The sequence below is a fragment of the Carcharhinus amblyrhynchos genome, chromosome 9, assembly GCF_965287045.1.
Source record: "Carcharhinus amblyrhynchos chromosome 9, sCarAmb.v2.hapA, whole genome shotgun sequence".
In the NCBI taxonomy this organism is placed as follows: Eukaryota; Metazoa; Chordata; class Chondrichthyes; order Carcharhiniformes; family Carcharhinidae; genus Carcharhinus; species Carcharhinus amblyrhynchos.
In genome coordinates, this window is record NC_137332.1 from 102,941,148 (window position 1) to 102,968,464 (window position 27,317).

The following is a 27,317-nucleotide window of genomic DNA, read 5'->3' on the forward strand; positions in this document are numbered from 1 at the left end:
CATGTAAAATCGCCAACTCCAAAGCCCCCCTCTCAGATGAGCTCAATGCCCATTTTGAGCGAGAGCATACCCTCCACCCTGAAAGCCCTGGATGAACCTGTATCTGAGGTAACCATTGCAGATGTCAGAGCAGCTTTCTCGAAGGTCAACCCATGGAAAGCAACTGGCCCGGATGGGGTACCCGGACGTGCACTCAGACCCTGCGCGGATCAGCTGGCAGAGGTATTCACAGACATCTTCAGCCTCTCTTTACAACAATCTGAGGTCCCTATCTGTTTCAAGAAGATGACCAGCATCCCGGTATCTAAGAAAAACCAAGCAGCATGCCTTAGTGACTATCGGCCGTGGCTCTAACATCCATCGTTACGACATACTTCGAAAGGTTAATTATGGCATGAATCAATTCCAGCCTCCCGGACTACCTGGATCCACTACAGTTTGTCTATCACCAGAACAGGTCCACAGCAGACACCATTTCCCTGGCCATACATTCAACCCTGGAACACCTACATAACAAGGACACCTATGTCAGACTCCTATTTATTGACTACAGCTCAGCCTTCAACAACATTATTCTCACAAATCTCATCTTCAAACTCTGTGCAGACCTTTCCATAGTTGGCAGGGGTCAGTGTGGCTAGCCTGGGACTCTAGCTTGGTCCAGTATTGTCTTTTGGCATCTTTGATGGATCTCTTAGATTGTATCTGGCTTTCTTGTATAGGTCAGTGTCGTCTGACCTTGAATGCCTCAGACCTGAACTTCAGCAAGAAGTGGATATCCCTGTTCATCCGTGGTTTTCAGTTGGGGAACACATGGAGAAGACTGAGGGGGGAGCTAAGTGTTGGTGGGGGGATGGAGAGGGGGGTTGTAAAGGGGTTTAACACTGCAGATGTAGAGATATTGGCTGGAATTTCTCTGATCTCGTATGCCCCACTGTTGTTGCCAGCGAGAACAGGGATTTTAGTGCTCAGCCAGAACTCCATTTGCTGCAGTAGGACTGAAGTATCCCAGGCGTGGGCGACGTCAGAGAATTCCAGCCGTTGTTTCCACTTGTGGAGCAGAGTAACTAGGGATGTGGGGTAGATGATCAGTATAAAATAGTCGCTAATAAATCCCACAGGGAAACCAGAGAGTGGTCTGAATCTGGACTCTGCTATTATGGAGAGTAGTTGAGGAGAATAGCATTGATGCATTTAAAGGGAACCTGAGTAAGTACATGAAGGAGAACGGAATAGAAGCACTTGCAGATGGGGTGTGATAAAGGAGGAGACTTATGTGGAGGCATCCAGAATGGGCCAAAGGACCTGTTTCTATGATGCAAGTAATATTGTTTCGAGCAGTCAGGAGAGAGGGGTGTGTTAGGGTGGTAGCCCCCTCTCCCAATGAGAGGTCTGCCCCGTTGTCCACCACTCCCAACCCTCCCTGCCTCAGGCCCTGGAAATGTTGACTGCCGTGTGCAGTTTTGGTTGCTGCACTTGCGCAAGGATATATCGGCCTTGGAGGGAGTGCAGAGGAGGTCACTAGGCTGATACCGGAGATGAGGGGGTTGGACTATGAAGAGAGACTAAATAGACTGGGTTTGTACTCGTTGGAGTTTAGAAGGATGAGGGGGGATCTTATAGAGACGTATAAGATAATGAAGGGGATGGATAGGGTAGAGGTAGAGAGATTCTTCCCGCTTAGAAAGGATAGCAGGACGAGAGGGCACAGCCTCAAGATAAGGGGTGGGGGGGGGCAGTTTAGATCAGAGTTGAGGAGGAACTTCTTCACTCAAAGGGTGGTGAATCTCTGGAATTCTCTGCCTGTTGAAGTGGTGGAAGCTACCTCGCTAAACATATTTAAGTCACGGGTAGATAGGTTTTTGATAGACAAGGGAATTAAGGGTTATGGGGAGAAAGCGGGAAAGTGGAACTGATCCACTTCAGATCAGCCATGATCTTATTGAATGGCGGGGCAGGCTCGAAGGGCTAGTTGGCCTACTCCTGCTCCTATTTCTTATGTTCTTATGTTGAGCCACAGCCTTCCTGCAGTCAGAACAACAAGGGAGGGCAGCTTTGGGGAAGAGGGCCAGTGGGACGTTGCCAGGGCACGCTGAACTGGAATCCTGTCCATCCATGCCTCACGAACCAACAAGACCAATGTTAGCTGTCCTGCGGGTGCTGTGAATATTCACCCAGGAATGCTGGAACCCAGAAAGGTGTCAGCTGTGTTCAAGCTCAATGTTGTGCCGCAATTCAATAAATGCTTATGTACAACTGTCATCAATTTGGTTGGGAAGGATTAAGGGAATCATTGCGAGAGTATGTGAACCAGTTCAATCTGGATGTCGGGAAGAACTGGGAGAGTCTGTGGCTGGAACATTACACACGTTCATCCCAGTGGATTTTCCCATCCCACTGCAGTGAACAGAGATTTGGCTGGACATCAAATTTTCCAGCTCGCTGTAGCTGGAGCATGGTGTGAACAGCCAGTGTCTTGGAAATTAAACCTGTTTTACAGTGCAGGCTCGCTTCAGATTCACTTTCCTCAACATGCAACTTTGGAATTGTAGGTGCAGTTGGTGGTGCCCTCACGTCTTGGGTTCCGGGAGTTCTGGTGCCTGATCTCGCTCCTTGAGCATCAAAAGCCAGGATCGCCCTCCAGCACAGTTTCACTACTGTGCTGTTGGATGCACTGTCTCTTGGGTGTGAGCCTAAACCGAAATCCCATCTGCCCTCTCGCTTTTCCTGCCAGCAGGATCTTCTAGTCCCACTGAAGGCAAGCACCATACTCGTGGTGGTGAGTTCTGTAGTGGCGGAGTGGGCAAGCCATGCAAAACACTATAGATATCAGCAGGACCACAGGATTGCACCGGAGGCCAATGTTAAGCCGTCCCCGCCTCGGTAAAACAAGCTGAAGGTTGGGGTGGGTGGCGGAGGGGGGGTGGTGGTGTGGAATCCCACGTGCTGGAGCTGAATCTTGTTTTCCATGTTTTTGCTTTTGGTGTTTGTTATTCTGCCATTGACACACGGTCTGGACCAATGCTTTGTTTCTTTACTATAACCAATACACTCCCTTTGCCTTTCATCATTTAATTTCTCTTACCATCCTTCCCACCTCCCCCCGCCCACTCTACCTTCCTTTCAATTCTTCCTCCCCTCTCCTTCCGTCAACGACATAAAACCCAGCGCACTTCTGCTTTCCTTTGGGGGAGTCATATTGCACTGAGAAGAGGTTGAGTAGGTTGGGCCAGTACTCATTGGAGTTTAGAAGAATGAGAGATGGCCTTATTGAGATATATCAGATTCTCAGGGGGTTTTACAGGGTCAATGCTGAGATGTTATTTCCCCTTGTGGGAGAGCCTAGGACCAGAGGAAAGAATCTTAGATTAAGGAGTCGCCCATTAAAGAGATGAGGAGGAATTTCTTCTCATAGAGAGTAGTGAATTCTTTACCGCAGAGGGCTGTAGAGGCTGTGTCCTGAAGTATGTTCAAGGTTGAGCTAGAGAGATTTTTAATCAGAAAGGGAATCAAAAGTTATGGGGATAAGGCAGGAAAGTGGAGTTGAAGATTATCACATCAGATCAGTCACAATCTCATTGAACGGCGGAGAAGGCTCAATGGTCTGAATGGCCTATTTCTGCTCCTGCTGCTCAAGGGTTAACCCTGGGATCTACGAGGAGCGAATACCTTATAGGTGGGCGGTGGACTTGCTGCTGGGATCAGATTTGTCTCCGCTCCTGCAGCTCACCCACGGACCTGCCCAAGCATGTTAAGTCTCAATTTGGTCCCTCCCCACTTCGCGAAAATTTCCTTGTGATGACTTTCACTCTTAAAAAGACAACCCTTGCTCGGTTTGCACTGTTCAATTGGGAAGATAATTCCCGTCTCTGCGCTGGCTGACTCTGGACGGTGGCAAGGAACGACAGGCTCGTACAGGAGGATAACAAAGAAAAGTCTTCTGTTCCCAGAATAAACAAGTGTTTTCTCTCTCTCTCTCACACACACGCACACACACACACACACATACACTCAGCTTGGGGGCAGAGTGCTCAAAGGCAAGGAGACAGTACAAAGCTCACTGTTCAAACCCAAGCCCAAAGCTATTCATTTCAATTCAGCCTGCACCTGTCCAAAGGAGACTGACTGACTGTGTTAACTCCTTCAGTGCTGAAGTTATGCACACTCACACAATCACACACCAGGAGACCATCCTCCTTTATCTATTTTGCCTGAGAGAGCGAGAGAGAGACGGGGCAAAGTGCCAGAGGTGGAATTCGCTCAGAGTCTCTGTTGTTTTCTAAGTGGGCCAGCATTGCTGTTTGTTCAAGAGGGAGAGAAGCCACTTCAGGCAGTGTGAATGAGGCCACAGAGTTAACATTACTGCAGCCAGGGTAAGAAATATTTCTTTTAAGCCGTTTATTCACCCGAGCAACAGTGTTTTTTTTCCCCTCTTCCCACCCTCACCCAGCCCCCACTCCCTCCGGAGAAGAATACAAAGTACATGTTTTGTCTGGTGTGCGCAGAGCTGTCCAGTGTCTGAACTGTATGGAATGGGACGCTTGTTCAGCAGGGTAAGAGGATAACTTGCAGTTATAAATTTACAAAATTAATTGTTCTGCGGGGTCAGAATTGTTGGGAGCAACTGTGTTTGGAGTTTGTTCAGCCCGGTAAGGGTGGCTTGCTGTTGTTAAAAAAAATGTACAAACTTAATTGCTGTGGTTAGTATTACCCGTTGATTTTACAGCCAGTCCTATGGTGGTGGATTATTGTTGATATCTATTTACAAAGGCAGAACCACCCAACATGTCCTACTTACGGAGTTAGTGTTGAGTTCAGCAGGGTAAAGGATTCCCCGCTCTATACCTGTGTGTCATTTCCATTTATTGCTGGCAAGAGCGGTTGGATTGCATTTGAGGCAAGCTTTTTGATGGACTTTAGCCCACGGTGATTGGGGGCCAGAACTCCCCGACGTTGCCCCACGGCTGGGAGACTCCAGTCCCGCACCAATGAAGGCAGATTTGACTGAGCGCCAAATTCTCCGCTCTTGCTGGCGGTGGTGATAGACATGAATAGCCGGAGAATTCTGGCCTGAATGTCCCCAGGCCCATACAGGATGGAACAAGACAAGTGGAAAACGGCCAATAATCTGAAAGAAGCCATGGTCCCATCAGGAGGCAAAGAGGGATTGGTGGTGTGGTGTGTGTGTGAGTGTGTGTGAGAGTGCGTGAGTGCATGTGAGTGCGTGAGTGAGTGAGTGTGTGTGTGTGGTGTGTGTGTGAGGACGTATGAATGCATGAGTGAGTGAGTGTGTGTGTGTGTGTGTGTGTTGCGGGGTGGTTGGTGAATAGTGGCAAGGCAACTGTACAGTAGTGACTCAGCAATTAAACAGACATATTAAAAAGTAAAAATATTGCAGAGCTGGAAATCTGAAATATAAATTGAAAATGCACTCAGCAGGTCTGGTAGCATCGATGGAGAGAGAGAGACAGAGAGAAAAACAGAGTTAGAGTTTGAGTCTACATGAATCTTTTTCAGCAGCCCTATTTAGCAACCCACCTGATGATATTTTCCACTGGAATCAGAGTGGTCGATCTTGATTTGGTTCAAGTGTGTAAAATGGGTCATAGAAATTTGGCAGGTCCAGTTTACAAATTCATAGAGTTACAGAGTTTTAGAATGAGTCCTTTTGACCCATCGAGTCTGTGCCGGCCATCAAGCACTTATCTAATCTCATTTTCCAGCCCCTACTCTATAGCCTTGTACGCTATGCTGTTTCAAGTGCTAATTTAAATGTTTCTTAAATTTGTGAGGGGTTCCCACCTCTTTCTGGCAATGAGTTCCAGATTCCCACCACCCTCTGGATGAAAAGAATTTTCCTCAAATTCCCTCTAAATCTCCTGCTCCTTTTTTTAAATCCATGCCCCCTCCTCCTGGTTATTGATCCCTCTACTAAGGGGAGAAGTTCCTTCGATCTACCCTATTTGTGATCCTCATAATTCTGTTCGCCTCAATCAGGGTCCCGCCCCAGCCTTCTCTGCTCTGAAAAGAACAACCCCAGCCTAATCAGCCTCTCTTCATAGCTCAAACGCTCTAGCCTAGGCAACATCCTGGTGAATGTCCTCTGCATCCTTCCTATATTGTGGTGACCAGAACACCACACAATGCTGTAGCTGTTGCCTTGCGAGTGTTTTATACAGTTCCATTGCAACCCCCTTGCTCTTATATTCTATGCCTTGGCTAATAATGTCAGGTATCCCATATGCATTCTTAACCACCTCATCTACCTGTCCTGCTGCCTACAGGATCTTTGAACATGCGAGATGGCAAGTCTTGCATGAGTTAAGCATAACTTGTTCTCTAATTTCCAATTCAGAAATAAACCCTTATGTGTGTGAAGTGAGCCACTGTTGTGATATAGGAAAGGCAGGAGTGAGCTCCCACAGATAAACAGACTGATGATGCCCAGTTCCCTTACTTTAGTGATGTTGGAAACGAGGAATGAAAGATGGCCCTGGACACCAGGGACAATACCGCAGCTCTTTTTTTTTCAAAATAGTAGCTGTAGAATCTTTTCCAAACCTCCAAGAGGGCAGACACAGCCTCGGTTTAACATCTTACCAGAAAGCTGGCACCTCCACACTGGTGAGAAGGATGCAAAGGAGGCTTTGAGGGGACCAAGACAGGTTAAGTGAATGGGCAAGAACATGACAATGGAATATGATGTGAACACGTGTTAAGTTACCACCTTGGTACCGAAAAAACAGAAAGGCAGAGTGCTAGGTAGAACTGAAAGCTAGCCTGAAGGTGCAAAAGCAGTTAGGAAGGAAAATGATAGCTTTTCATCACAAGGACGTTTGAGTACAGGAGTAAAGATGTCTTCCCTGCAATTGTTCAGAGCCTTGATGAGACCACACTGGAAGTATTGTGCACAGTTTTGATCTCTTTATCTAAGGAAGGATATATTTGCCATAGAAAGAGAGCAACAGAATTTCACCAGACTGGTCTCTGCAATGTTGGGATTGTTTTAAGAGGAGAGATTGAGGAAACTGGGCCTTATTCTCTGGAAGAATGAGAGGCAATCTCATTGAAACTTACAAGGCTCTCACAGAGCATGACTGGGTAGATGAGGAAAGGATGTTTTTCCTTGGCTGGTGAGTCTGGAACCACAGTATACAGTCTCAGAATGAGGGATAGGCCATTTAGGACTAAGATGAGGAGAAATTTCTTCTCTCAGTAGTTGGTGAATCTCTGGAATCTCTACCCAGAGGGCTGCAGATGCCAAATCATTCAGCATTTCAAGACAGACATTTCCGGACACTAATGACATCAAGGGATACAGGTATACTGCAGGAAAATAGCATTAAGGTCGATGATCAGCCATGATCTAACTGAATGGCAGAGCAGGCATGAATGCTCTACTCCTGTTCCCATGATACAACTGAACTGGCTGGAATGAACGAGCAATTAATCTGATTCCCTTGTGGGGGTGGGTTGTGGGTAGGAAAGAGGGGATGGGGAAGTGTGTTCACTGATCTCCTGATGAAGATCTGGTAGAAACATAACCTTGGGTATCAGCAGTTCCAAAGTTAAACCCCAAGATTCCTGGCAGGCCAAAATACTTTTTCCATCTTTCTTGGGATATGGGCATCTCTGGCTGGGTGAGCATTTGTTGCCCATCCCTAACTGCCCTTGAGCTGAGTGAGAGGCTCACTCACCCATTTCAGAGGGGCAGTGAAGAGTTGACCACATTTCTGCAGATCTGGAGCCACTGGGCAAGTATGGCAAATTTCTTCCCTAAAGGGACATCAATGAAGCAAATGAGTTTTTACGTCAATCAATGCTAATTTTATGGTCACTATTACTGAGACTGGCTTTTGATTTCAGGTTTTATTAACTGGATTTAAATTCCACTAGCAGCTGTGGTGGAACTTGAACCCTGTACCCCTGGCACATTAGCCTGGGCCCCTCTGGATTGATGTAGATTACAAGCCCAGTGACACTACTGCCACGCCACTAAATTCTCAGGCCCTCTGGCAGCCGCAGGGTTAATCCCAGGGCAATAAAGCTCCAAGCGCCTGAACCTACTGATCTGCAACTCTGACAAAAAAAACTTGCATTTGTATTGTGTAGCTAATGTGGTCAGCCATTTCACTGTGAACTACATATCTCAGGAGATATTAGTTCAGGATGTCAATGATGAGAGTTTTAGCAATTGGAAAACAAGGAACCTAAACCAGTGGTGGACGACCTGTGACCCAGGGGCCACATATAACACAGCTAGATTCTGAGTGCAATTCACTGGACATCTTGTTGACTGTTGCCCATGCACAGGGCTGCCACATTCCACCCATTTCCGTCTATATAGCTTTTCTCCTACAGATACAACTGAAGTGATATACACATAAACTGAAATGAGGAGCATGCTGACTTTTAAAAATTATTATTTTATGGGATGTGGGTGTCACTGGCTGGACCAGCATTTATTGCCCATCCCTAATTGGTAATCAGGTGACAAAACAACTGTGCCATAACCTCCCCAGGCAACTGTGAAAGCCAGGCACTCCCTCTGCGTCCAAATATTCTTTTATTTTTCGCATTTGAAGTTGAATGCAGTTCTATCAATATATAGAGTCAAACAGACATATAGTGCAGAAAAGGCCCTTCGGCCCTTCAAGTCAGCACTGTCAATAACTACCACTGAAGTCATGCTAATCCCATTTTCCTGCACTTATCCCATATCCTTGAATGTTGTGATAGTTCAGTGCTCATCTAAATGTTTTTTTAAGGTTGTAAAGTTTCTGGCCTCTACTACCTTCCCAGGCATTGCATTCCAGATTCCCACCCCCATGTGTGAGGATTTTTCTGAAGTCCCCTCTGAATCTACTGCCCCTTACCCTAAAACAGTGCCCCCTCATGATTGACCCCTCAACCAAAGGGAACAGCTCACCCTGCCTATACCCCTCATAATCTTATCAATCATAATCAATCTAGAATGATAGAATCTCTACAGTGAAGAAGGAGCCAACCACAATCCCACCCAGGCCCTATTCCCACAACCCCTCATATTTACCCTGCTAATCCCCTGACACAAAGGTTAATTTAGCACGGCCAATCAACCTAACCTGCACATCTTTGGAACTCCCCGCCTTAGCCTTCTCTGCTCTAAAGATAACAATCCAAGCTTATCTAGCCTATATATTAATGATTAAGCACTTTCAATAACTCCTTATAAAATATTCGGTGTGTATTCATATATTTAATCTTATTCATGGTGCTGTGGTTAGGGAACAAGACTGATTTGAATCTCGTGGCTCACTCATTAGCCTAGGTTGCCCATCACTGACTTAAAGGGATAAGGAGAGGCAGAGAGGCTTTGGGAGGAAATTCCAGAGTTCGGAGCCCAGGCAGCCTGAAGGACACCCATATGCCAGATATCTCAGTGGCTTCTGGAAACGATTAGAGAGTGGCAATAGGACGATGCCAGATGACGAGACTAGAAAACAAGGATGGGAGCTAGTGTGAGTCAGCGAAAATCACGAGCAATCAAAAGTCATGAAAAACGAGATTCAGAAAGGAGGAAAAAATATCAGAATCCAGATGGATGGACAGAATTCATGGTCTGCAATGATTGACCTCCATACTGAGTTCTAAAAGGTACCAAATTGGAAGATGAGATGATGTTCCCGGAACTTGCATTGAGCTTCATTAAAACACTGCAACTGACCAAGGACAGAAACATTTTCCCTCGCTAACCCTCCTACCAATCACATTAAATCTTTGCCAGCTGGAAATTGACCCCTTCAGTTAAGGTAAACTGACTATCAGGTCTAGGCCCCTCATGATTTTGTACAACTCGATTAAGATCACCCCTCTGTTTTAAGGAAAACAGCCCCAGCCTATCCGATCTCTCCTCATGGTGACAATTTTCAGACCCTGGCAACATTCTTGGAAATCTGCCCTGCGGTGTGATCCTGCAGTTTTGAACTCAAGGTGGTGAGGGGGAGGAGGACACGGTTTTGATAGGTGAGCGGGATGGGGTGCAAGTTCAGTTGCAGGCAGCAGGGTTTTTGATGCCCTGAAGAATCTGTTAGTTGGGGTAGGGCTGTGGACCTCACAGTCAGGCACACAGCTTGATTACTTCCACAGCACTATGAATACTGTTTCAAACATCATCGTCATAGCTAATTTAAGACGTTTGATCTTTTGGAATGGGGAGTGGAAAGGGAGAGACAGAGAGAGAGAAGCAAGAAGACAGATTTAACCAAAACTGGGGATGGAGTGGTAAGGATCAGATCCACTCTTGGGTTACTTTTCCCTTCCCGAGATGCTCATTTAGGCTGACACTCCCATTGCAGGACTGAGGGAACACAGCATTGTTGCAGATACTGTTTTTTCACATCAGCCATTAAACCAATGATGGGCATCCCCAAGCTAGTGAGTCGGCTGTCTTCATCTCCAGTGGACTGAAGGATTGGAAGTGGACTTCTTCACTAACCATGACCCATGAATAAGATTAAATACATTTAATACACACCAAATATTTCCTAATAAGTTATAGAAAGTATATTAATAGAATTGTTATGATGAAAAGAAAGGTAACATTTACGTTTTGGACTCAGGGGGAGTGCACGGGTCTCATAGTTAATGTTGTGAGCAATCAGCATGCACCTCATTTCACTGCCCTTGCTTTAAATGCGTATCACTTCAGTCATACTGGTAGGAAAAAACAACATGGATGGAAATCAGTAGAATGTGGCAACCCTGTGTGTGGGCAACAGTCAACAAAATGTCTCACAGGGCAACACTCTGAATCCAGATGGACTGCATGTGGCCCCCGGACAGCAGGTTGCCCACCACTGTGCTAATCTGAGGCCCTAACCACCCACTCAGGTGGATGCAGAATATTCCATAACCACTATTTCAAAGGGAGGGTTTTCTCCTGAGTGTCCTGGACAATATTTAGCCTTCAACCAACACCCCTTTTAAAAAAGACAGATCATCTGATCATTATCACACTGCCTTTTGCAGGACCTTGCCCTGTGCACATCGACAGTTGCGTTTTCCTACATCACACCAATGATTTCATTCTACGATGGCGTCATTGGCTGTCAAGCACTTTGGGAAGTCCTGCGGGTTGTTGAAAGGTACTATGCAAACACAAATCTCTCTTCTTTTTCACTCGGGAGTGAAAGGGCCTGGCTGCCCAATCCCCACCCCCGCCATTCCCAGTTTGTAATCCTCACCAGCTGGACACTCTTGTAACAACTGCTGGTTGGCGACCAAGACCTGCATCTTCACAGCTGTCCATTGTTGAGGGAGTTTCCCAGCTGGCCTTTCCACAACCCCGGGTTCAAGTTTCGCTCAAATAAATTCTTGGGTTGTGGGGGTGGGGAGGAATTGCGGTCTGGGAATGGATGTGGTGAGGGAATGCAGGGGGGGTGGAATTATGGTGGGAGAGGTTTGGGGAACATGAGGGGAATGGGGGATCATTAGGGGGTAGATGGGGAAAATTGGGAGAGAATGTGAGGAATATGGGGTGGGGCAATTAGGGAGAATATGGGGGGAACATTGAGAAGGAATGGCAGAAGTATGGGGGAATTGGGAAGAATGTTGGGTTGAGGAAATTGGGGAGAATATAGGTGGACATTGAGAGGTAATGGGGGAATATGGAGGATCATTAAGAGGGAATGGGAGAATATGTGGATCATTGAGACGGAATGGGGGAATATGGGGGGGGGTGGGAGAATGGGGGGATATCACGGATAATTGAGAGTGAATGGGGGAATATGGGGTTGAGGGGGACTCGGGAGAGGAGGGGCTGTGAATGTAAATGACATCACTGTAAAAGCCCTCCATTTATTCCCTATGTCTGGATACTACTTCAGTGACCTGGAAGGGGCCACAGCAGAGAGTCAATCTGGCCTTTGTGACCCAAAGGCCACTGTAGGCACAGGCAGCAGTATTCCCTGCCCTCTATCAGTGAGCCAGTTGGGGTTCCTTCCACGACCATGACAGATAATTTGACGCCAGCCATGATCCAGTGAGTGTCACTCTCACCTCTTAGGTTAGTAGGTCGTAGGTTTCCATAAAATCCATAGAATCCCTACAGTGCAGAAAGAGATCATTCAGCCCTTCGAGTGTGCACCGAACACAATCCCACCCAGGCCCTATCCCCATAATCCTATGCATTTACCCTAGGTAGTTCCCCTGACATTAAGGGGCAATTTAGCATGGCCAATCCACCTAACCCACACATCTTTGGACTGTGGAAGGAAACTAGAGCACCCAGAGGAAACCCATGCAGACACTGGGAGAGCATGCAGACCCTACACAGACAGTGACCCAAACCTAGCACTGTGAGGCAGCAGTGCGAACCATTGTACCACCGTGCCATCCGTTTGAGACCCTCTCTGGGGTAAAATCCAGACCTGTCCTGGTGCAGTGCTGTGAGAATACCGCACTGTCAGAGGTGACAACAGCAACTGAAATGTTAAACAGAAATAGTGGCTTGGTATTATCACAGGATTATAATCCAGAGACCTAGGGTCATACTCTGGAGAAGTGGGTTCAGATCCCACCAAGGTAGATGGTGAAATTTGAATTGAATTAAAATCTTGGAATTAAAAATCTGATGATGACCAAGAAGCCATTGTCGATTGTCATAAAAGCCCTCCTAGTTCACTAATATCCTTTTGGGAAGGAAATCTGCTGTCCTTACCCCATCTGACCTACGTGTGACTCCAGACCCACAGCAATGTGGCTGACTCTTAAGTGCTTCTTTAAATGGCTGAGCGAAATAGTCAGTTGGAGGGCAGATAGGGATGGGCAATAATAGCCTTGCCAGCAACGCCCACATCCTGTGAATGAGTAAAATAAAAGAAGGCCCTCTATGACCTCCCATGGGGCCACGAAAGACCCCATGGTATTCTGTTAACCACAGCAGCAGACATTAAGATGGTATAATGACCAATTGAAGGAACTATTGATTACGAGGGAAGAAGTGTTAGGGCTTTTAGGTAGCATTAAAACTGATAAATCTCCGGGGCCTGACGGCATTTATCCTAGGCTGCTTAGGGAGGCGAGAGGTGAAATTGCTGGGCCTCTGACGCGAATCTTTGTCTCTTCTTTGGACACAGGAGAGGTCCCAGAGGACTGGAGGATAGCGAACGTGGTACCGTTGTTTAAAAAGGGTAGGAGGGATAACCCAGGTAACTATAGGCCGGTGAATTTGACGTCAGTGGTAGGCAAGTTGATGGAGAGGATTTTTAGGGATAGGACGCATGAGCACTTAGAGCATTGCAATCTGATTAAGGATACGCAGCATGGCTTTGTAAAGGGAAAGTCTTGCCTTACAAATCTGGTAGAATTTTTTGAGGAGGTGACAAAAACGGTCGACAAAGGACGAGCCGTTGATGTCGACGATATGGATTTCAGTAAGGCGTTTGACAAAGTCCCTCATGGTAGGTTGGTAGAAAAGATTAAGGCTCATGGGGTACAAGGCCAGGTATCTAGATGGGTTGAGAACTGGCTTGCTAAGAGGAAACAGAGAGTAGTAATGGAGGGGTCCTTTTCTAGCTGGAGATCTGTCACTAGTGGTGTGCCGCAGGGCTCAGTACTGGGTCCTCTTCTCTTTGTAGTATATATAAATGACTTGGAAGAGGGAGTAAGTGGTGTGATCAGCAAATTTGCAGATGACACTAAGATGGCTGGATTGGCGGGCAGTGAGGAGCAGTGTCTGGCAATACAATGGGATATTGATAGGCTGGTAAATTGGGAAGATATATAGCAAATGGAGTTTAATCCGGATAAACGTGAGGTGATGCATTTTGGCCGGAATAATGTAGGGGGGAGTTATATAACAAAGGGTAAGCCTATAAAGAGTATAGAAACGCAGCGAGACCTGGGGGTGCAAGTGCACAAGTCTTTGAAGGTGGCAGTACAAGTGGAGAAGGTTGTGAAGAAAGCCTATGGTAGGTTAGCCTTTATAGGAAGGGGTATAGAGTATAAGAGCTGGAGTCTAATGTTGCAGCTGTATAGAACGTTGGTTAGGCCGCATTTAGAGTACTGTGTCCAGTTCTGGTCGCCTCACTACCGGAAGGATGTGGAGACTCTGGAGAGAGTGCAGAGGAGGTTTACCAGGATGTTGCCTGGTACGGAAGGACTGGGTTATGAGGAAAGATTGAGCAAATTGGGGCTGTTTCCCCTTGAAAGACGGCAACTGAGGGGGGATCTAATAGAGGTATAGAAGATTATGAAGGGTATAGATAGAGTAAACAGAGGTAAGCTATTTCCTATGTTAGAGACACACAGTATGAGGGGCCACGGGCTTAAGGTGAGGGGGGAGAGGTATAGCACAGATATTAGAGGGAGGTTTTTCACACAGAGGGTAGTGGGGGTATGGAATGCTCTGCCAAGTAAGGTGGTGGAGGCAAGCACGCTAGAGTTGTTTAAGAGTAACTTAGACAGGCACATGACTGGGTTGGAGATGGGAGGATATAGGAGATTGTTTTAAATAAGGTTCATTAGCATTGGGACGTCCCTGCTAATGTAAAAGGATGTGGTATGATAATAATGTTTTTCTCTTTTAATTCACAGGTTTTAAGTCGGTCCGCCTTGTTGTCCAACGAGGGGCATACACGCAATGGGTCGTATTTGGGCTGCTCTTGAATGTTCAAGAGTAGCCTAGTGCTTCATGTCATTAGTGTGTGCTTAAACTGGACCAGTTGGGCAGCACAACAGCTCAGTGACTATCACTGTTTGCTGTGCAGACACATGGCTTTGGGCCAGTGTCTGTGGGAGTTTGCGCATTCTCCCCATGCTTGTGTGGGTTTTCTCCGGGTGCTCTGGTTTCCTCCCACACCCCAAAGATGTGCTATTAGGCTCATTGGAGGTAATAAATTGTCCCTAAATTAGTTTCCCTCAATGTGAAATGCCATAAACAATAGATAAGGGTCATGGGTGGAGGGGGGTACTGGTAATGTTAAAATGGTGGCGCAGGCTCATTGGGCTGAAGGGCCTGTTTCCCAGACTGTTTTTGTTCTTTGTTCTTTGTATAATGAGCATTAAGCCCTGATCAACATCACTAAAAGTAGATTCCCTCAATCTCAATACTGACTGTGGGATCTCACTGTGCACAAATTGGGTAGATGTTAGAGAGTGGAAAGCTACACATGGGCTCTCCTGGTATTTCTTGCAATTCAAGGAACAAGACAGCCAATTTGCTCACAGGAAGGCCTCTGACACTGTGATAATGATCCATAGTTTAGTGACACTGAGACCATAAAACCATAAGATACAGAAGCAGAATTAGGCCATTTGGCCCATTGAATCTGCTCTGCAGTTCGATCACAGCTGATGTATTTCTCAATCCCATTCTTCTGCCTTTTCCCCTTAACCTTTGATTTCCTTACCAATCAAGAAACCAATATCTGAATGAGAAGCACTGGCCAAGACACCAAGGAAAACTGCTCCATTATTTGGGACCACTTGAGAGGACAGATGGGGCATTAAGCCTCATCCATAAGACAGCACTTGATACAGTGCAGCATTCCTTCAGCACTGCCTTACAATGTTAGCTGAGAATATGTGTGCTCAGAATCATTACTATGGTGAGATCGTGGCAGAGTGGTGAAGTCACTAGACTAGTAATCCAGAGGCCAAGGCTAATACTCTGGGAAATGGGTTCAAATCCCACCCTGGATGATTTAATGATATCTGGAACTGAAATTTAATCTCACTAATGGTGACCATGAAACTATTATCAGTGTTACAAAACCCATCTGTTTCACTCATAGAACCACAAAAAAATTACAGCACAGAAGGAGTCAATTTGCTCATCTTGCCTATGCCAGCCTGAGGACACCCAGGTGCCTTTTCTAATCCCACCTTGAACCTGGCAACCCTTTGGACTGATCTCTCAGTTCAGTTTATAGCATTTTTCCGCATTTATCTCTTCCTTTGTTTTGATCACCTATTCCAATTCCAATTCCAATTCTCTTCCTGCACCTAATGGTGCACTAAGGCAGATTTTGTCTGTTTCCATAACTAGTACTGCCCGGAACAGGTCACTAGTCCTGGACCAGGCCTACAGCCCCATAGCTTACAGCACTTATGGTGCAGATTCACGTAGTTTCTAAAAGAGTTTAGGTCTCTGCCTCCTCCACCACTAACTTGGGCAGTGAATTCTAGACAACCACCATCTTTTGAATAAAAAAGCTCTTCCTCATATCCCCTATACATCTTCTGCCACTTATCTTGAATCTAATGTCCCCTGGTTCTAGAATTCTCCACTGAAGGTAAGAATCTTACCTGTCCACTCTATCTCTTCCGTTCATAATTTTGTACACCTCTTTCAAGTCACCCCTCAGCTTTCTCTCTTCCAAGGAAAATAATCCCAACCTATTCAATCTCTTCTCATAGCTATACTTTTCTAGCCTTGGCAACATTTAGGGAAGGAAATCTGCTTTCCTTACCTGGTTTGGCCTACATGTGACTCCAGATCCATAGCAATGTGGTCGACTCCCTGAAATGACCGAGCAAGTCATTCAGTCTAAGGGCAATTAAATTGGGCAATAAATGTTGGCCCAGCCAGTGACACGCACATCCCGCAAAAGATTAAAGAGAAAAAATTGCAGACAGATGCAGCAGCTACTCTGTACCACAAACCACATTGGAACGAATGACTAGTTAACCAGATTTTGTTCGGCTCCTTCTCTTGCGGAACAGGACATTTCCCATTTATCACAGCAAATCAAAATTTAACACCAGTGCATGAAAAATTCATTGATTTGCCCTACATTCACACTTGCTTAGGTTGAACCTGGCAATCTTTTGGACTGATCGCTCAGTTCAGTTTATAGCATTTTTCCACATTTATCTCTTCCTTTGTTTTGGCCATCTATTCCAATTCCAATTCCAATTCTCTTCCTGCACCTAGTGGTGCACTAAGGCAGATTTTATCTGTTTCCATATCTAGTACTTCCAAGAACAAGTCACTAGTCCTGAATCTGGTTCACTGACTGTGCGGAGTCCACACATTCTCCCTCGGTCTGCGTGGTTTCTTCTGAGTTCTGTGGTTTCCTCCAACAGTCCAAAACATGTGCTGCTTAGGTGCATTGGCCATGCTAAATTTTCCCTTAGTGTACCCAAACAGGAGCCAAAGTGTGGCGACTCAGGAATTTGCAGTGTTAATGTAAGCCTACTTACGACTAATAAACAAACAAACTAAACTAGTCTGTTGCCAGGGGGCTTATAGCTTAGGGTCTCCCCTCCACACCAAGCAAGGCAGAACAGGAGTCTCTCCCACATTTATGGCCAGTCATTGGCATCTTTGGAAGGATTTTACAGGTTGACACTCTCACCCTGTTTGTCCATCAAGCCCTGGGGTAGGACTTGAACCTGAAGCTTCTGGCTCAGAGGCAGGGACACTAACCCATCGTGCCATAAGACCTCCCAGTGGCCATCTTTTAAACTTGTCGAATTTGGCATAGAAAAACTGGCTATTCAGGCCAACCAGTCAACACCAGGGTTTATACTCCACATGAGCCTCCATCCATTTTACTTCACCTAAGCTCCCCACTGCATCTGAAGTCATCACTCAGTGTGATGAGATGCAGCGTTTGTACAAGGTATTCCCCATTTGAGGGTTTAAAACTACACACATAGGGAAAGTATGTTAAGGTTCTTCCAAGTCATGCAGCCTGTCTTCCGACCAGGGCTGCTGCCCTCCCACAAAGAATATGCAGCCAAACAGAAATAACAACAAAATTCTGCCATTTTGTCTCTGTGGCTCAGATTCTCTGGTCCCGCTGCAGTGAATGGAGATTTAGTTGTGCGCCAAATTCTCCATTCTCACTGGCAGCAGCAGTGGGGCACATGAGTCTGGAGAATTCCGGCAAATGGTGTGGTTGTAATTGAGCTGATAAGATCACTATTTGCCAATCCATTCCTTAAGTGCCTGTGGTTGCATTTGGTGAAGTGAGAGGTGTGTGATGTTATGCTTGGTGGGTGGAATCCTACAGAATTTGAGGCGATCTCGCAGAAGAATTTTTCCGTGGCTCCCAGTAATCTGGGTATGGTTCCTGCTGAATCCCCTGCAGCATTTGCAAGCCAAGGGCAGATTCAACAGGGATCTGGGATTGGAGCCGGGAAGTCTGTGCTCATCTCTGATCCTGTGCTTGGCATGGATCTGCCAAGGATGATGAAAGGCTTCACTTCCCATTTAATGTTGTTCCCAAACTCTCTAATTTTGCAGCCGCTGAGGCAATTATATTCATGTGTCTGCATACGACTCAGGTGCCTGAAGAGGAAAAGACAGGCAGATTTGCATTCATTTAACCCCCTCCCTTCATGACTGAAGCCCCTTACAGGTAACTAAACATACTTTAGAAGTTCAGTCACTGTTCATAAGGTAGGAAGAGTTGCAGCAGTTTTTAACTCAGCTGGTTTTATTTTTGTTCATTTATGTTAGCATCACTGGCTGGGTCTGCATTCATTGCCCATCTTAATTGCCCTTTCAGACGGCATTTAAGAATCAACCACATTGCTATGGATCTGGAGTCACATGTAGGCCAGACCAGGTAAAGACAGCAGATTTCCTTCCCTAAAGGACATTAGCTGCCTACATTTTTTTTCACAACAATCCACAATAGTTATTAGACTTTTCATTATTAGACTTTTAATTCCAGATAGTTACTGAATTCAAATTTCAACATCTTCCATGGCAAGAACATTATCCCAGGTCTCTAGATTACTAGTCAAGTGATTAGTCCACTATGCCACTGCTGCCCCTTAACTTCATTGGTGCCTATTCCAATCCAGTTCTCTTCTCGCACCTAGTGCACTAAGGCAGACTTTTGTCTGTTTTCATAGCTTGCAATTCTTGAAACAAGTTGCTAGTCTATAACCAAGGGCTTTTAGCTTGAGGAGACACCACTCCACATCAAGCATGGCTGACCAGGAGTCTGTCCCACTCTTACCACCAGTTATTGGCATGTTATGAAGGATTTTACAGGTTGACACTCAACCTGTTCGACTGTGCTTTGGCCATATTTTCTTTGGCCATCAAGCCCTGGGGTGGCACTCAAACCCAGAGCTTCTGACTCAGAGGTAGGGACTCTACCCACTGCACCTCAACACCTCCAGTAATGCGGCACTGTGCCACTGTGTCACCTGCCAGTTTAAGGAAGGCACAGTGTCACAATGCTTAGTATTGCTGTATCACATTGCCAGGGACCTAGGTTCAATTCCAACCTTGAGTGATTGTGTGAAGTTCGCACATTCTTCCTGTGCCTATGTGGATTTCCTTCAATTTCCTCCCAAAGTCCAAAGATGTGCAGGTTAGGTGGATTGCCTATGCTAAACAGTCCCTTAGTGTCCCAAGATGTGTAGATTAGCAGAACTAGTGGAGTTAATATATGGGGTTAAGGGGGTAGGTAGCCTCACGTATTTACTCCACTATTACACTAGGCTGCACGTCTCGGGACACTAAGGGACAATTTTGCATGGCCAATCAACCTAACCCACACAGCTTTGGATGATAGGAGGAAATCACAGCGCTCACTCAGACATGGGGAGAATGTACAAATTCCACACTGAGAATCACCCAAGGCCGGATTTGAACCCTGGTCCCGAGCGCTGTGAGCCAACACTACTAACCGCCGTGCTACCCATGACCTAGCAAGTTTAAGGGGCTAATGGGATGGGCAACAAATGCTGGTCCAGCCAGCGACATCCATATCCAATGAATTAATACTGTCATACTCCCCATGGTGCAACCGCACACCTGTGCTACACTTGTCAATGTTTTATTCATCAGATTTTTCCTGGGATATTTTGTAAGGCTAATATAGCCCAGCATGCCTGCTTGACTCATTCTGCCCCAAGCAGTTGACACCCAGTCTGGTCTCAGCTTCTGCTTCATCTGGAAGCTGCAGCTAGCCATGGGAAAGTGTTACTGAGCAAGCAGCAAATCCATTGAACCACCCAGAATTAACAGGGGTGGGGGAGGAGAGAGATTTCAAACTTGTTTCTAAATGGTTCTCATAATTAAGGCACCTAACCCCGTCTGCCTGTTATGAATCAGCTAGTTGTCAAAGAAACCACATTTAAAAACTTCCGTGTCTTTGATTGTTAAAAAGTGCTTGATAAGTAATGTGGGTGTTGAGGGCCACAGTGGAGGTTGTTCTGACCTGCGCTGCTCATGGGGTAACCATGATGTGGGTATGCCGGCGTTGGACTGGCGTAAACACAGTAAAAAGTCTGACAACACCAGGTTTTAGTCCAACCGATTTATTTGATAATACTCACAAGCTTTCAAGGCTTCCCTCTTCGTCAGGTGATTCACCTGACGAAGAGGGAAGCCTCGAAAGCTTGTGAGTATTATCAAATAAATCGGTTGGACTAAAACCTGGTGTTGTCAGACTTTTTACATGGGGTAACCTCCATAGGATTAAACGCCATATCTGTTCTAAAGCAGTGCGCAGTGTAGCTTTGAGTTGATTTTCAGTGGCCTGGGTTTCCTCTGGGTGCTCCGGTTACCTCCCACAGTCCAAAGCTGTTCAGTTTAGGTGGTTTGGTCATCCCAAATTTCCTCTTAATATCCCAATGTCAGGCAGATTAGTGGGGTAAATATGTGGGGTTACAGGTTAGGGCCTGAGTGAGAAGCTCTGTCGGAGAGTGGGTGTAGGCTTGATGGACTGAAAGGCCTCCTTGTGCACTGTAGGGATTCTATGGTTCTAAAACCGGGATTGCACCCAGCTTTGAGTTCAGAAGGGCAGGTAAGGTTAAAAGTGGTCCCTGCAACCACCTCCCCCGCCACTGCATCTGTCAGAGTGACAGAATGGGCTCAAACAGCTGCACAGCCTCTGTCGCTGATATGAATGATGCCAAATGTCTCTTCTGTTTGCAGAAATGAGGAGTTCTTAACTAAATCTGGCCAAGTCTGCACCACGTCGGAATCATGGGACCCACAGTGCCATTCTTCGTCCTGTTGCTGGGGATGTCTGTCATCCTATTGGAAGCGCAGGTGAATCTCGGTAAGTGTCGGTTGGCTCACGCCGCGTGAGGAATAAGATTCTGCATCTTTATCATGATACCTTCTCCATGCTCTCACAGCCATGACCCCTTTTCTGCCCAAGTGTCATTCACTGCAGTGGTGCCAGTTAACCAGTCTACACACAGCTAGTGGGAGGATGATTTGATTTGATTCATTATTGTTATATGTATTGCTATACAGTGAAAAGTATTGTTTCTTGCACGCTATACAGACAAAGCATACCCTACATAGAGAAGGAAAGAAGAGAGTGCAGCATGTAGTGTTACAGTCATAGCTAGGGTGTAGAGAAAGATCAACTTAATATGAGGTCAGTCCATTCAAAGGTCAGATGGCAGCAGAGAAGAGGCTGTTCTTGAATTGGTTGGTATGTGTCCTCAGACTTCTGTATCTTTTTCCCAACAGAAGAATGTGGAAGAGAATATCCCCAGGAGGGAGGTTGGGGTCTTTGATTATGCTGGCTGCTTTTCCAAGGCAGTGGGAAGTGTAGACAGAGTCAATGAATGGGAGCCTGATTTGCATGATGGACTGGGGTACATCCATGACTCTTCGTAGTTTCTTGTGGTCTTGGTCAGAGCAGAAGCCATACCAAGATGTGATACAATCAGAAAGAATGTGGACGGGCTTTGGCGGAGTTAGGATTGTACCAGGCATTGGTGTGTGGTGGGGCTGGAGCACATTTGGAATACGGTGCACAGTTTTGGTCTCCTCACTGGATGTAGGATGTATTTCCCCTCAAGGGAGTTTAATGGAAGTTTAGCAGACTGTTCCTGGGATGAGGAGATGGTCCTATGAATGGGAGAATGGGGGGGTGGGGGAGCGGGGTAGATTCAGTCTGAAGTTTAGAAGAACCTGAAATGATCTATTTGAAACGTGTATAAGGTTTCAGGGTAGATGCTGAGCAAATGTTACCCTGAGTTCTGGAATCTAGACCCCATAGGGCCATGGCCTCAGTTTAAGGGATGGGCCATTTTGGACTAAGGTGAGGAGAAACTCCTTCACTCAAAGGGTTGTGAATCTTTGGAGTTCTCTACCCCAGAGGACTGTGGATGTTTCGTTATTGTGTATATTTAAGATAGAGGCTTTTACATTTTTGGGTACTAAAGGAGTTATTTCTTCTGTTCTTACATGTTGCCTGAGGAGTGAATATCATTCTCAGACATGGCAGAGAATATTATTCTTTGAATATCTGCCATGATGGTTCAATCTCAGTGACTCCATTACATAAATATCTTGTGATTCAGGTCAGTGTGTGAGACGTGGTGATGGTAACAGGGAAACTTGTGCCTGGTGCTGAACTTAACACACAGGAGCAGAAGTAAGCCATTCAGCTCATTGAGTCTGCTCCACCATTCAATGAGATCATGGCTGATCTGATATGATAATCCTCAACTCCACTTTCCTGCCTTATCCCCATAACCGTTGATTCCCTTACTGATTAAAAATCGTAATTAACGACCCAGCCTCCACAGCTCTCTGCAGTAAAAAATTCCACACATTCACTCCCCCCGAGAGAAGAAATTCTCCTCCTCTCTGTCTTAAAAGGACCACCCCCTTACTCTGAGGTGAGGCCTTCTGGTCCTAGACTCTCCCACATGGGCAAACAACCTCTCAGTATCTATCCTGTCAAACCTCTGAGAGCCCTCTAAATGAGGTCACCTCTCATTCTTCTAGACTCTAATGAGTACAAGCCCAACCTACTCAATATCTCAGGTTATGGCAGCAGGAGAAAGGAGAAGGCGCTCATAGTCATGAACAACAGAAGGCCATTTGGTCCATCTTACCTGGGCTGGCTTATTTGAAAGAGCTACCCAATCGTTTCCGCCGCTCCTCCATGCTCTGTCCTTTGTGTCCCTACAGCTGTTTTCCTTCTTCACTCTTTGACTAATTACATATCGAATTCAGATATTATTGAATCTGATCGCACCACCCGTGCAATAGGAGGAAGCTGCCACCTTAATTAAAATGGTCTCCTGTTCACAATTTCTGGGTTTTTTTATTCTTCTCCTTTGCCAATTATTTTAAGTGATTGTGCCTGGTGTTTTCCCAATCCCCCACCACTCACTGAAGCAACTTCTCTGTACCTATCCTATCAAAGCCTTTCAAAACGTTGAGCACCTTGGTCAAAACCTGCACGGATTCGAGTGAGCTGGGGATTCAGAAGGGGTGTGGGGCAAGGGTAAGTGTGTGTGTGTGTAGGAGGGGGAGACAGGTATTTGAGGCTAATACGGCTAAAGGCACTCCATTGCCACGTTTCATCGGTTGCTACTGCCATCATCCCTTGACAGTAATCCAGTTTTTAATTCCAGATTCTACAGAAGCCCATTACAACATTCCTCAGACACGGTGGGATTATGTGGGGGGAGATTGGAGGGAGGGTGCATCGGCTGATCTTCGAGGTTAATGAGTGCAGGCCTTCTTGCTTTCTTTCTCTCTCTCGCCACAAGCTTCTCACATGACACAGAGATTTTGTCAAGCCATCGGGAGTTAGCAGTAATCCACTGGCAAGGCCCTGTGCAGCCCCCAACCCCCCCCACCATCCGACACACACAGAGGAATATTTCATTGAACAAACTCCTTAACCTACTTAAATCAAGGAGTGAACTTGCAAGCTCCACTGTTGAAATTGAGTAGACTTGTTGGCGGGGGTTGGGGGAGTGTGTGTATGTGTGTGTCTGGAGGTGCCTATATTCCCTGGAGTTCAGAAGAATGAGAAGTACTCTCATTGAAAGGTACAAAATTCTTAGCAGGTTTGACAGGGCAGATTTCCGTGCTCCCCATCCCCAACCTGAACTCCGGCCAGCGAGTCTAGAATTCTAAACAATTCATAAAATCATAGAATCTCTTCAGTGCAGAAGGAGGTCATTCGGCCCATCAAGCCTCTACTGATAACAATCCCACCAAGGCCCTATATCCATAATCCCACGTATTTACCAAGTATTGTGCGTTATTGAATCACAAAATGATCACACCTCAAAAGAAGGCCATTCAGCCCCACTGCATCTATGCTGGCTCACTGCAAGAGCAAATCAGTGAGCCCTCCTACCCCACTCTTTCCCCAGAACCCTGAATTTTCTTTTCTGTTTCAATTTTCATCCAAATTTCTTTTGAAAGGTCCAATTATTTTTCCTGCCTCCAGCAATGGGTATGCCCATTCCAGACACTATCCACTCGCTGCAATTTTTAAAAAAGGTCTTCATTTTGCTGTTCCTTTGCCACTCACCTTAAATCAGTGTCCTTTGGTTCTAGAACTTGCCACCGAGGTAATGTTTCTCCCGGATCTACTGTCTAGTATAGTGATGGGCGACCTAGACTAGTGAGTGGACCATGTGAGTGACTCGTCTTCATCTCCAATGGGTTGCAAGATTGAAATCAGGCTTGTTCACTTACCATCATCCTATGAATAAGATTAAATACATTTAATACACATCATATATTTAATAACAAGTTATAGAAAATGCTTAATCATTCATATATTAATAAAACTGTCATCAACTTCTAATGGTAAAAACAAAATAAATATTTACACTTTGGATGCAGAAGGAGCGCACAGCTCTCACAGTGATGTTGTGAGAAATCAGCATGCATCTCACTTCACTTGTCCTTGCTTTACATGCATATTGTTTCAGTCATACTGGTAGGAAAAAAAAATGCAGATGAAAATCAGCGGAATGTGGCAACCCTGTGTATGGGTAGTAGTCAACAAAATGTCTCAAACCCTAATGGACCATAAGTTGCCCACCAATGGTCTAAAACCCTCGTGATTCTGACCACATCTAGCAAATTTCCTTCTCTATCTTGTCTCTCTAAGGAAAATTGTCCCAGCTTCTCTCATCTATCCACGTCTTGGATATATGTTAGTAGTGAACTCTAGGGAAGCCCCATGTATACATTCCCCCAGTCTAAAAAAACACCAATTAATCATTCATTACCATGAATTGGATATTTAATTGTATTTGGATTGTGGGCATTAACTGGGGATCCATCTCTGCTTACAATATATACTATAACATGTGCATTCAAATACTATTCAAATTCGCTTTCTGCACCTAGTGTTGTACTAAGGCAGATTTTTGGCTGCTTCCATACCTAGTAATTCCAGAAACAGGTCGCTAAGCTGTCACCAGAGGTTTATATCTTGAGATATAAACCACTCCACATCAAGCGTGGTTGACCAGGAGTCTCTCCTGTTCTTACAGCCAGCCATTGGCATGTTTGGAAGTATTTTGCAGGTTGACACACTTTTTGGCCGCATTATGATCACATCTTCCTGGACATCAAGCCCTGGGGTGGGACTGGAACTGGAGCTTCTGGGTCAGAGACAGGGACGCTATCCACGATGCCACAAAACTTCCCTGTTTGAATAAGATATTCCAATTCACTCCTCCACTGCCCGACTTGTACCAATCTCAGAGAGTTAACGTGCTGTTTCAGGACCTGAGAATGAGGAGAAATTTCTTTTCACTCAGAGGGTTGGGAATCTTTGGAATTTTCTTTCCCAGTGAGCTGCAGAAGTCTGGGACTGCTGGATGTTTGAAGACTGAAGGGATCGTGGAATGGAGTGGGAAAGTGGACGTGAGATAAGGGATCAGAAAATAACCATACCGAATGGCAGAGCAGGTTCGAGGGGGCCTGTGGAGCCTACTCCTGTTCCTATTCCTTGCCTTTGACATTCTACATTTTAAAAAGGTCCCAGCTCAAAACAGTAGACAAATTTGAAAATTTGAAAGCAAATTTGAAATTGGCTGCTGCTTGATGATGGTGACTACAGTTCTATAAAAATGCATATCCTCTTTTTCTCTTGCTCCTTCTCGCTTTCTATCCAAACTCCCCACCCTCCTTCTCACTCCTGAGGTCAGTCCTGAATCTCACTTATTTTTGGAAGCTACCCTGGGTTAGAAAGACTGGCACCAGTATGTCAATTTTCACACTCTGCCCCCAGTCTCTGTGACTGGAATTTCAAGCACTCTCGATATGTATGTCCAGACAGACACACACAATCGCAGCTGTGTTTGGATGTCTTATTGCTGCTTGGCAGAGAAAACAATCCCTGTGTCTACAGTGCGAGGTGCAACAAAGGGTGGAGTTCCCACAGGGCTTTACTGTTTCACAATATTAACTCTTTCATTGCTGAAGCGAGATGGGACAAGGGAGGTTACTGCACTTTTTAAAGTGGTGCAAATGGAAGTCAGTGGTCAGTTCACTGTGTCCCCTGCCCACCTAGCACCCCCACCCCGCAACGTGCTGATCAATTTCAATAACCCTCAGTTTATCACATTGTGGCAGGTTGCTGCGTACAAACAGATTGCTGAATTTTGTACAGTGCATAATGTAAGGCACGATATAAACTCAAGTATTTTAATTCCCTTTCTCATGCCAACAAATGTTCCAGGGAAAAAAAATCTCCCTATCACATCCCTCTTTCGTATTATAGGGTAATAGAAAAAGAGGCCCTTCAACCCCTTGCATCTGTGCCAGCCATCAAGCATCTCAAAGGGCGGGATTTTCTGGTCGCGCTCACTCCAAGTTCATAGAATCCCATCCGAAGTCAACAGATCTTTGCAATGATTCATGTCCCACCCATCATGATTCTCGTGGCTGGTGAGGCTGGAAGATTCCACCCATACAGTCTTAGAGCCAAAATCTTGATGCCATTACACTGGCAGGATCTTACGGTGCTGCTGACGGCGCACCTCCACCGTGGTTTCCCAGCAGCAAGGAGTACGTTCAACCTGAAATTCTGCTGACAAGGGCGGGTCAGTAAGATCCTGTCACCAGTGAGCGGTGCATGGCTCCTGTCGCCACGAAACACGCCAAGGAGCGGAAGGAAAATCAGCCTTTTGAATTTTACAGCACCAAAAAAGGCCCTTCAGTCCTCCATGTTTGCACCAGCCATCAAGTACTATCCATTCTAATTCCATTTTCCAGCACCTGCTTCATACCCTTGTATACTATGGCGTTTTAAGTACTCATCTAAATACTTCTGAAATGTTGTCAGGGTTCCCTCCTCTACCACCCTTTCAGGCAGTGAGTTCCAGATTCCCACCACCCTCTGGGTAAAAATGTTTTTCACAAATCCCTTCTAAATCTCCTGCTCCTTACCTTAAATCTGTGTCCTCTTGTTAATAACTCTTCTACAACAGAGAAACATTTTTCCTTAACTACCCTATCTATGTCCCTCATAATTCTGTACACCTCAATGAGGTTCCCCCTCAGCCTTCTCTGCCTCGAGGAGAACAACACCAGCCTAACCAGCCACTTTTAATAGCTGAAATGCTCCAGC

At 45.8% G+C, this 27,317-nt stretch overlaps 1 protein-coding gene across 9 annotated transcripts in view; it reads left to right on the forward strand.

Moving 5' to 3' along the window:
- The window catches only part of LOC145348154 (discoidin domain-containing receptor 2-like), a 180,370-nt gene that overhangs the window by 57,007 nt on the left and 96,046 nt on the right, over positions 1 to 27,317 (forward strand). For 5 of the 9 annotated variants that reach the window (XM_080196332.1, XM_080196335.1, XM_080196329.1 and 2 more), the window contains exon 2: positions 20,891 to 21,017. In XM_080196332.1, the coding sequence (XP_080052458.1) occupies positions 20,942 to 21,017 (76 nt within the window). In that variant the 5' untranslated portion in view covers positions 20,891 to 20,941. Of the gene's footprint in view, positions 1 to 3,842; positions 4,374 to 4,460; positions 4,554 to 4,628; positions 4,650 to 11,010; positions 11,127 to 20,890; positions 21,018 to 27,317 lie in introns of those variants that run through there. The other 4 variants (XM_080196331.1, XM_080196330.1, XM_080196334.1 and 1 more) reach the window with 4 other exon arrangements.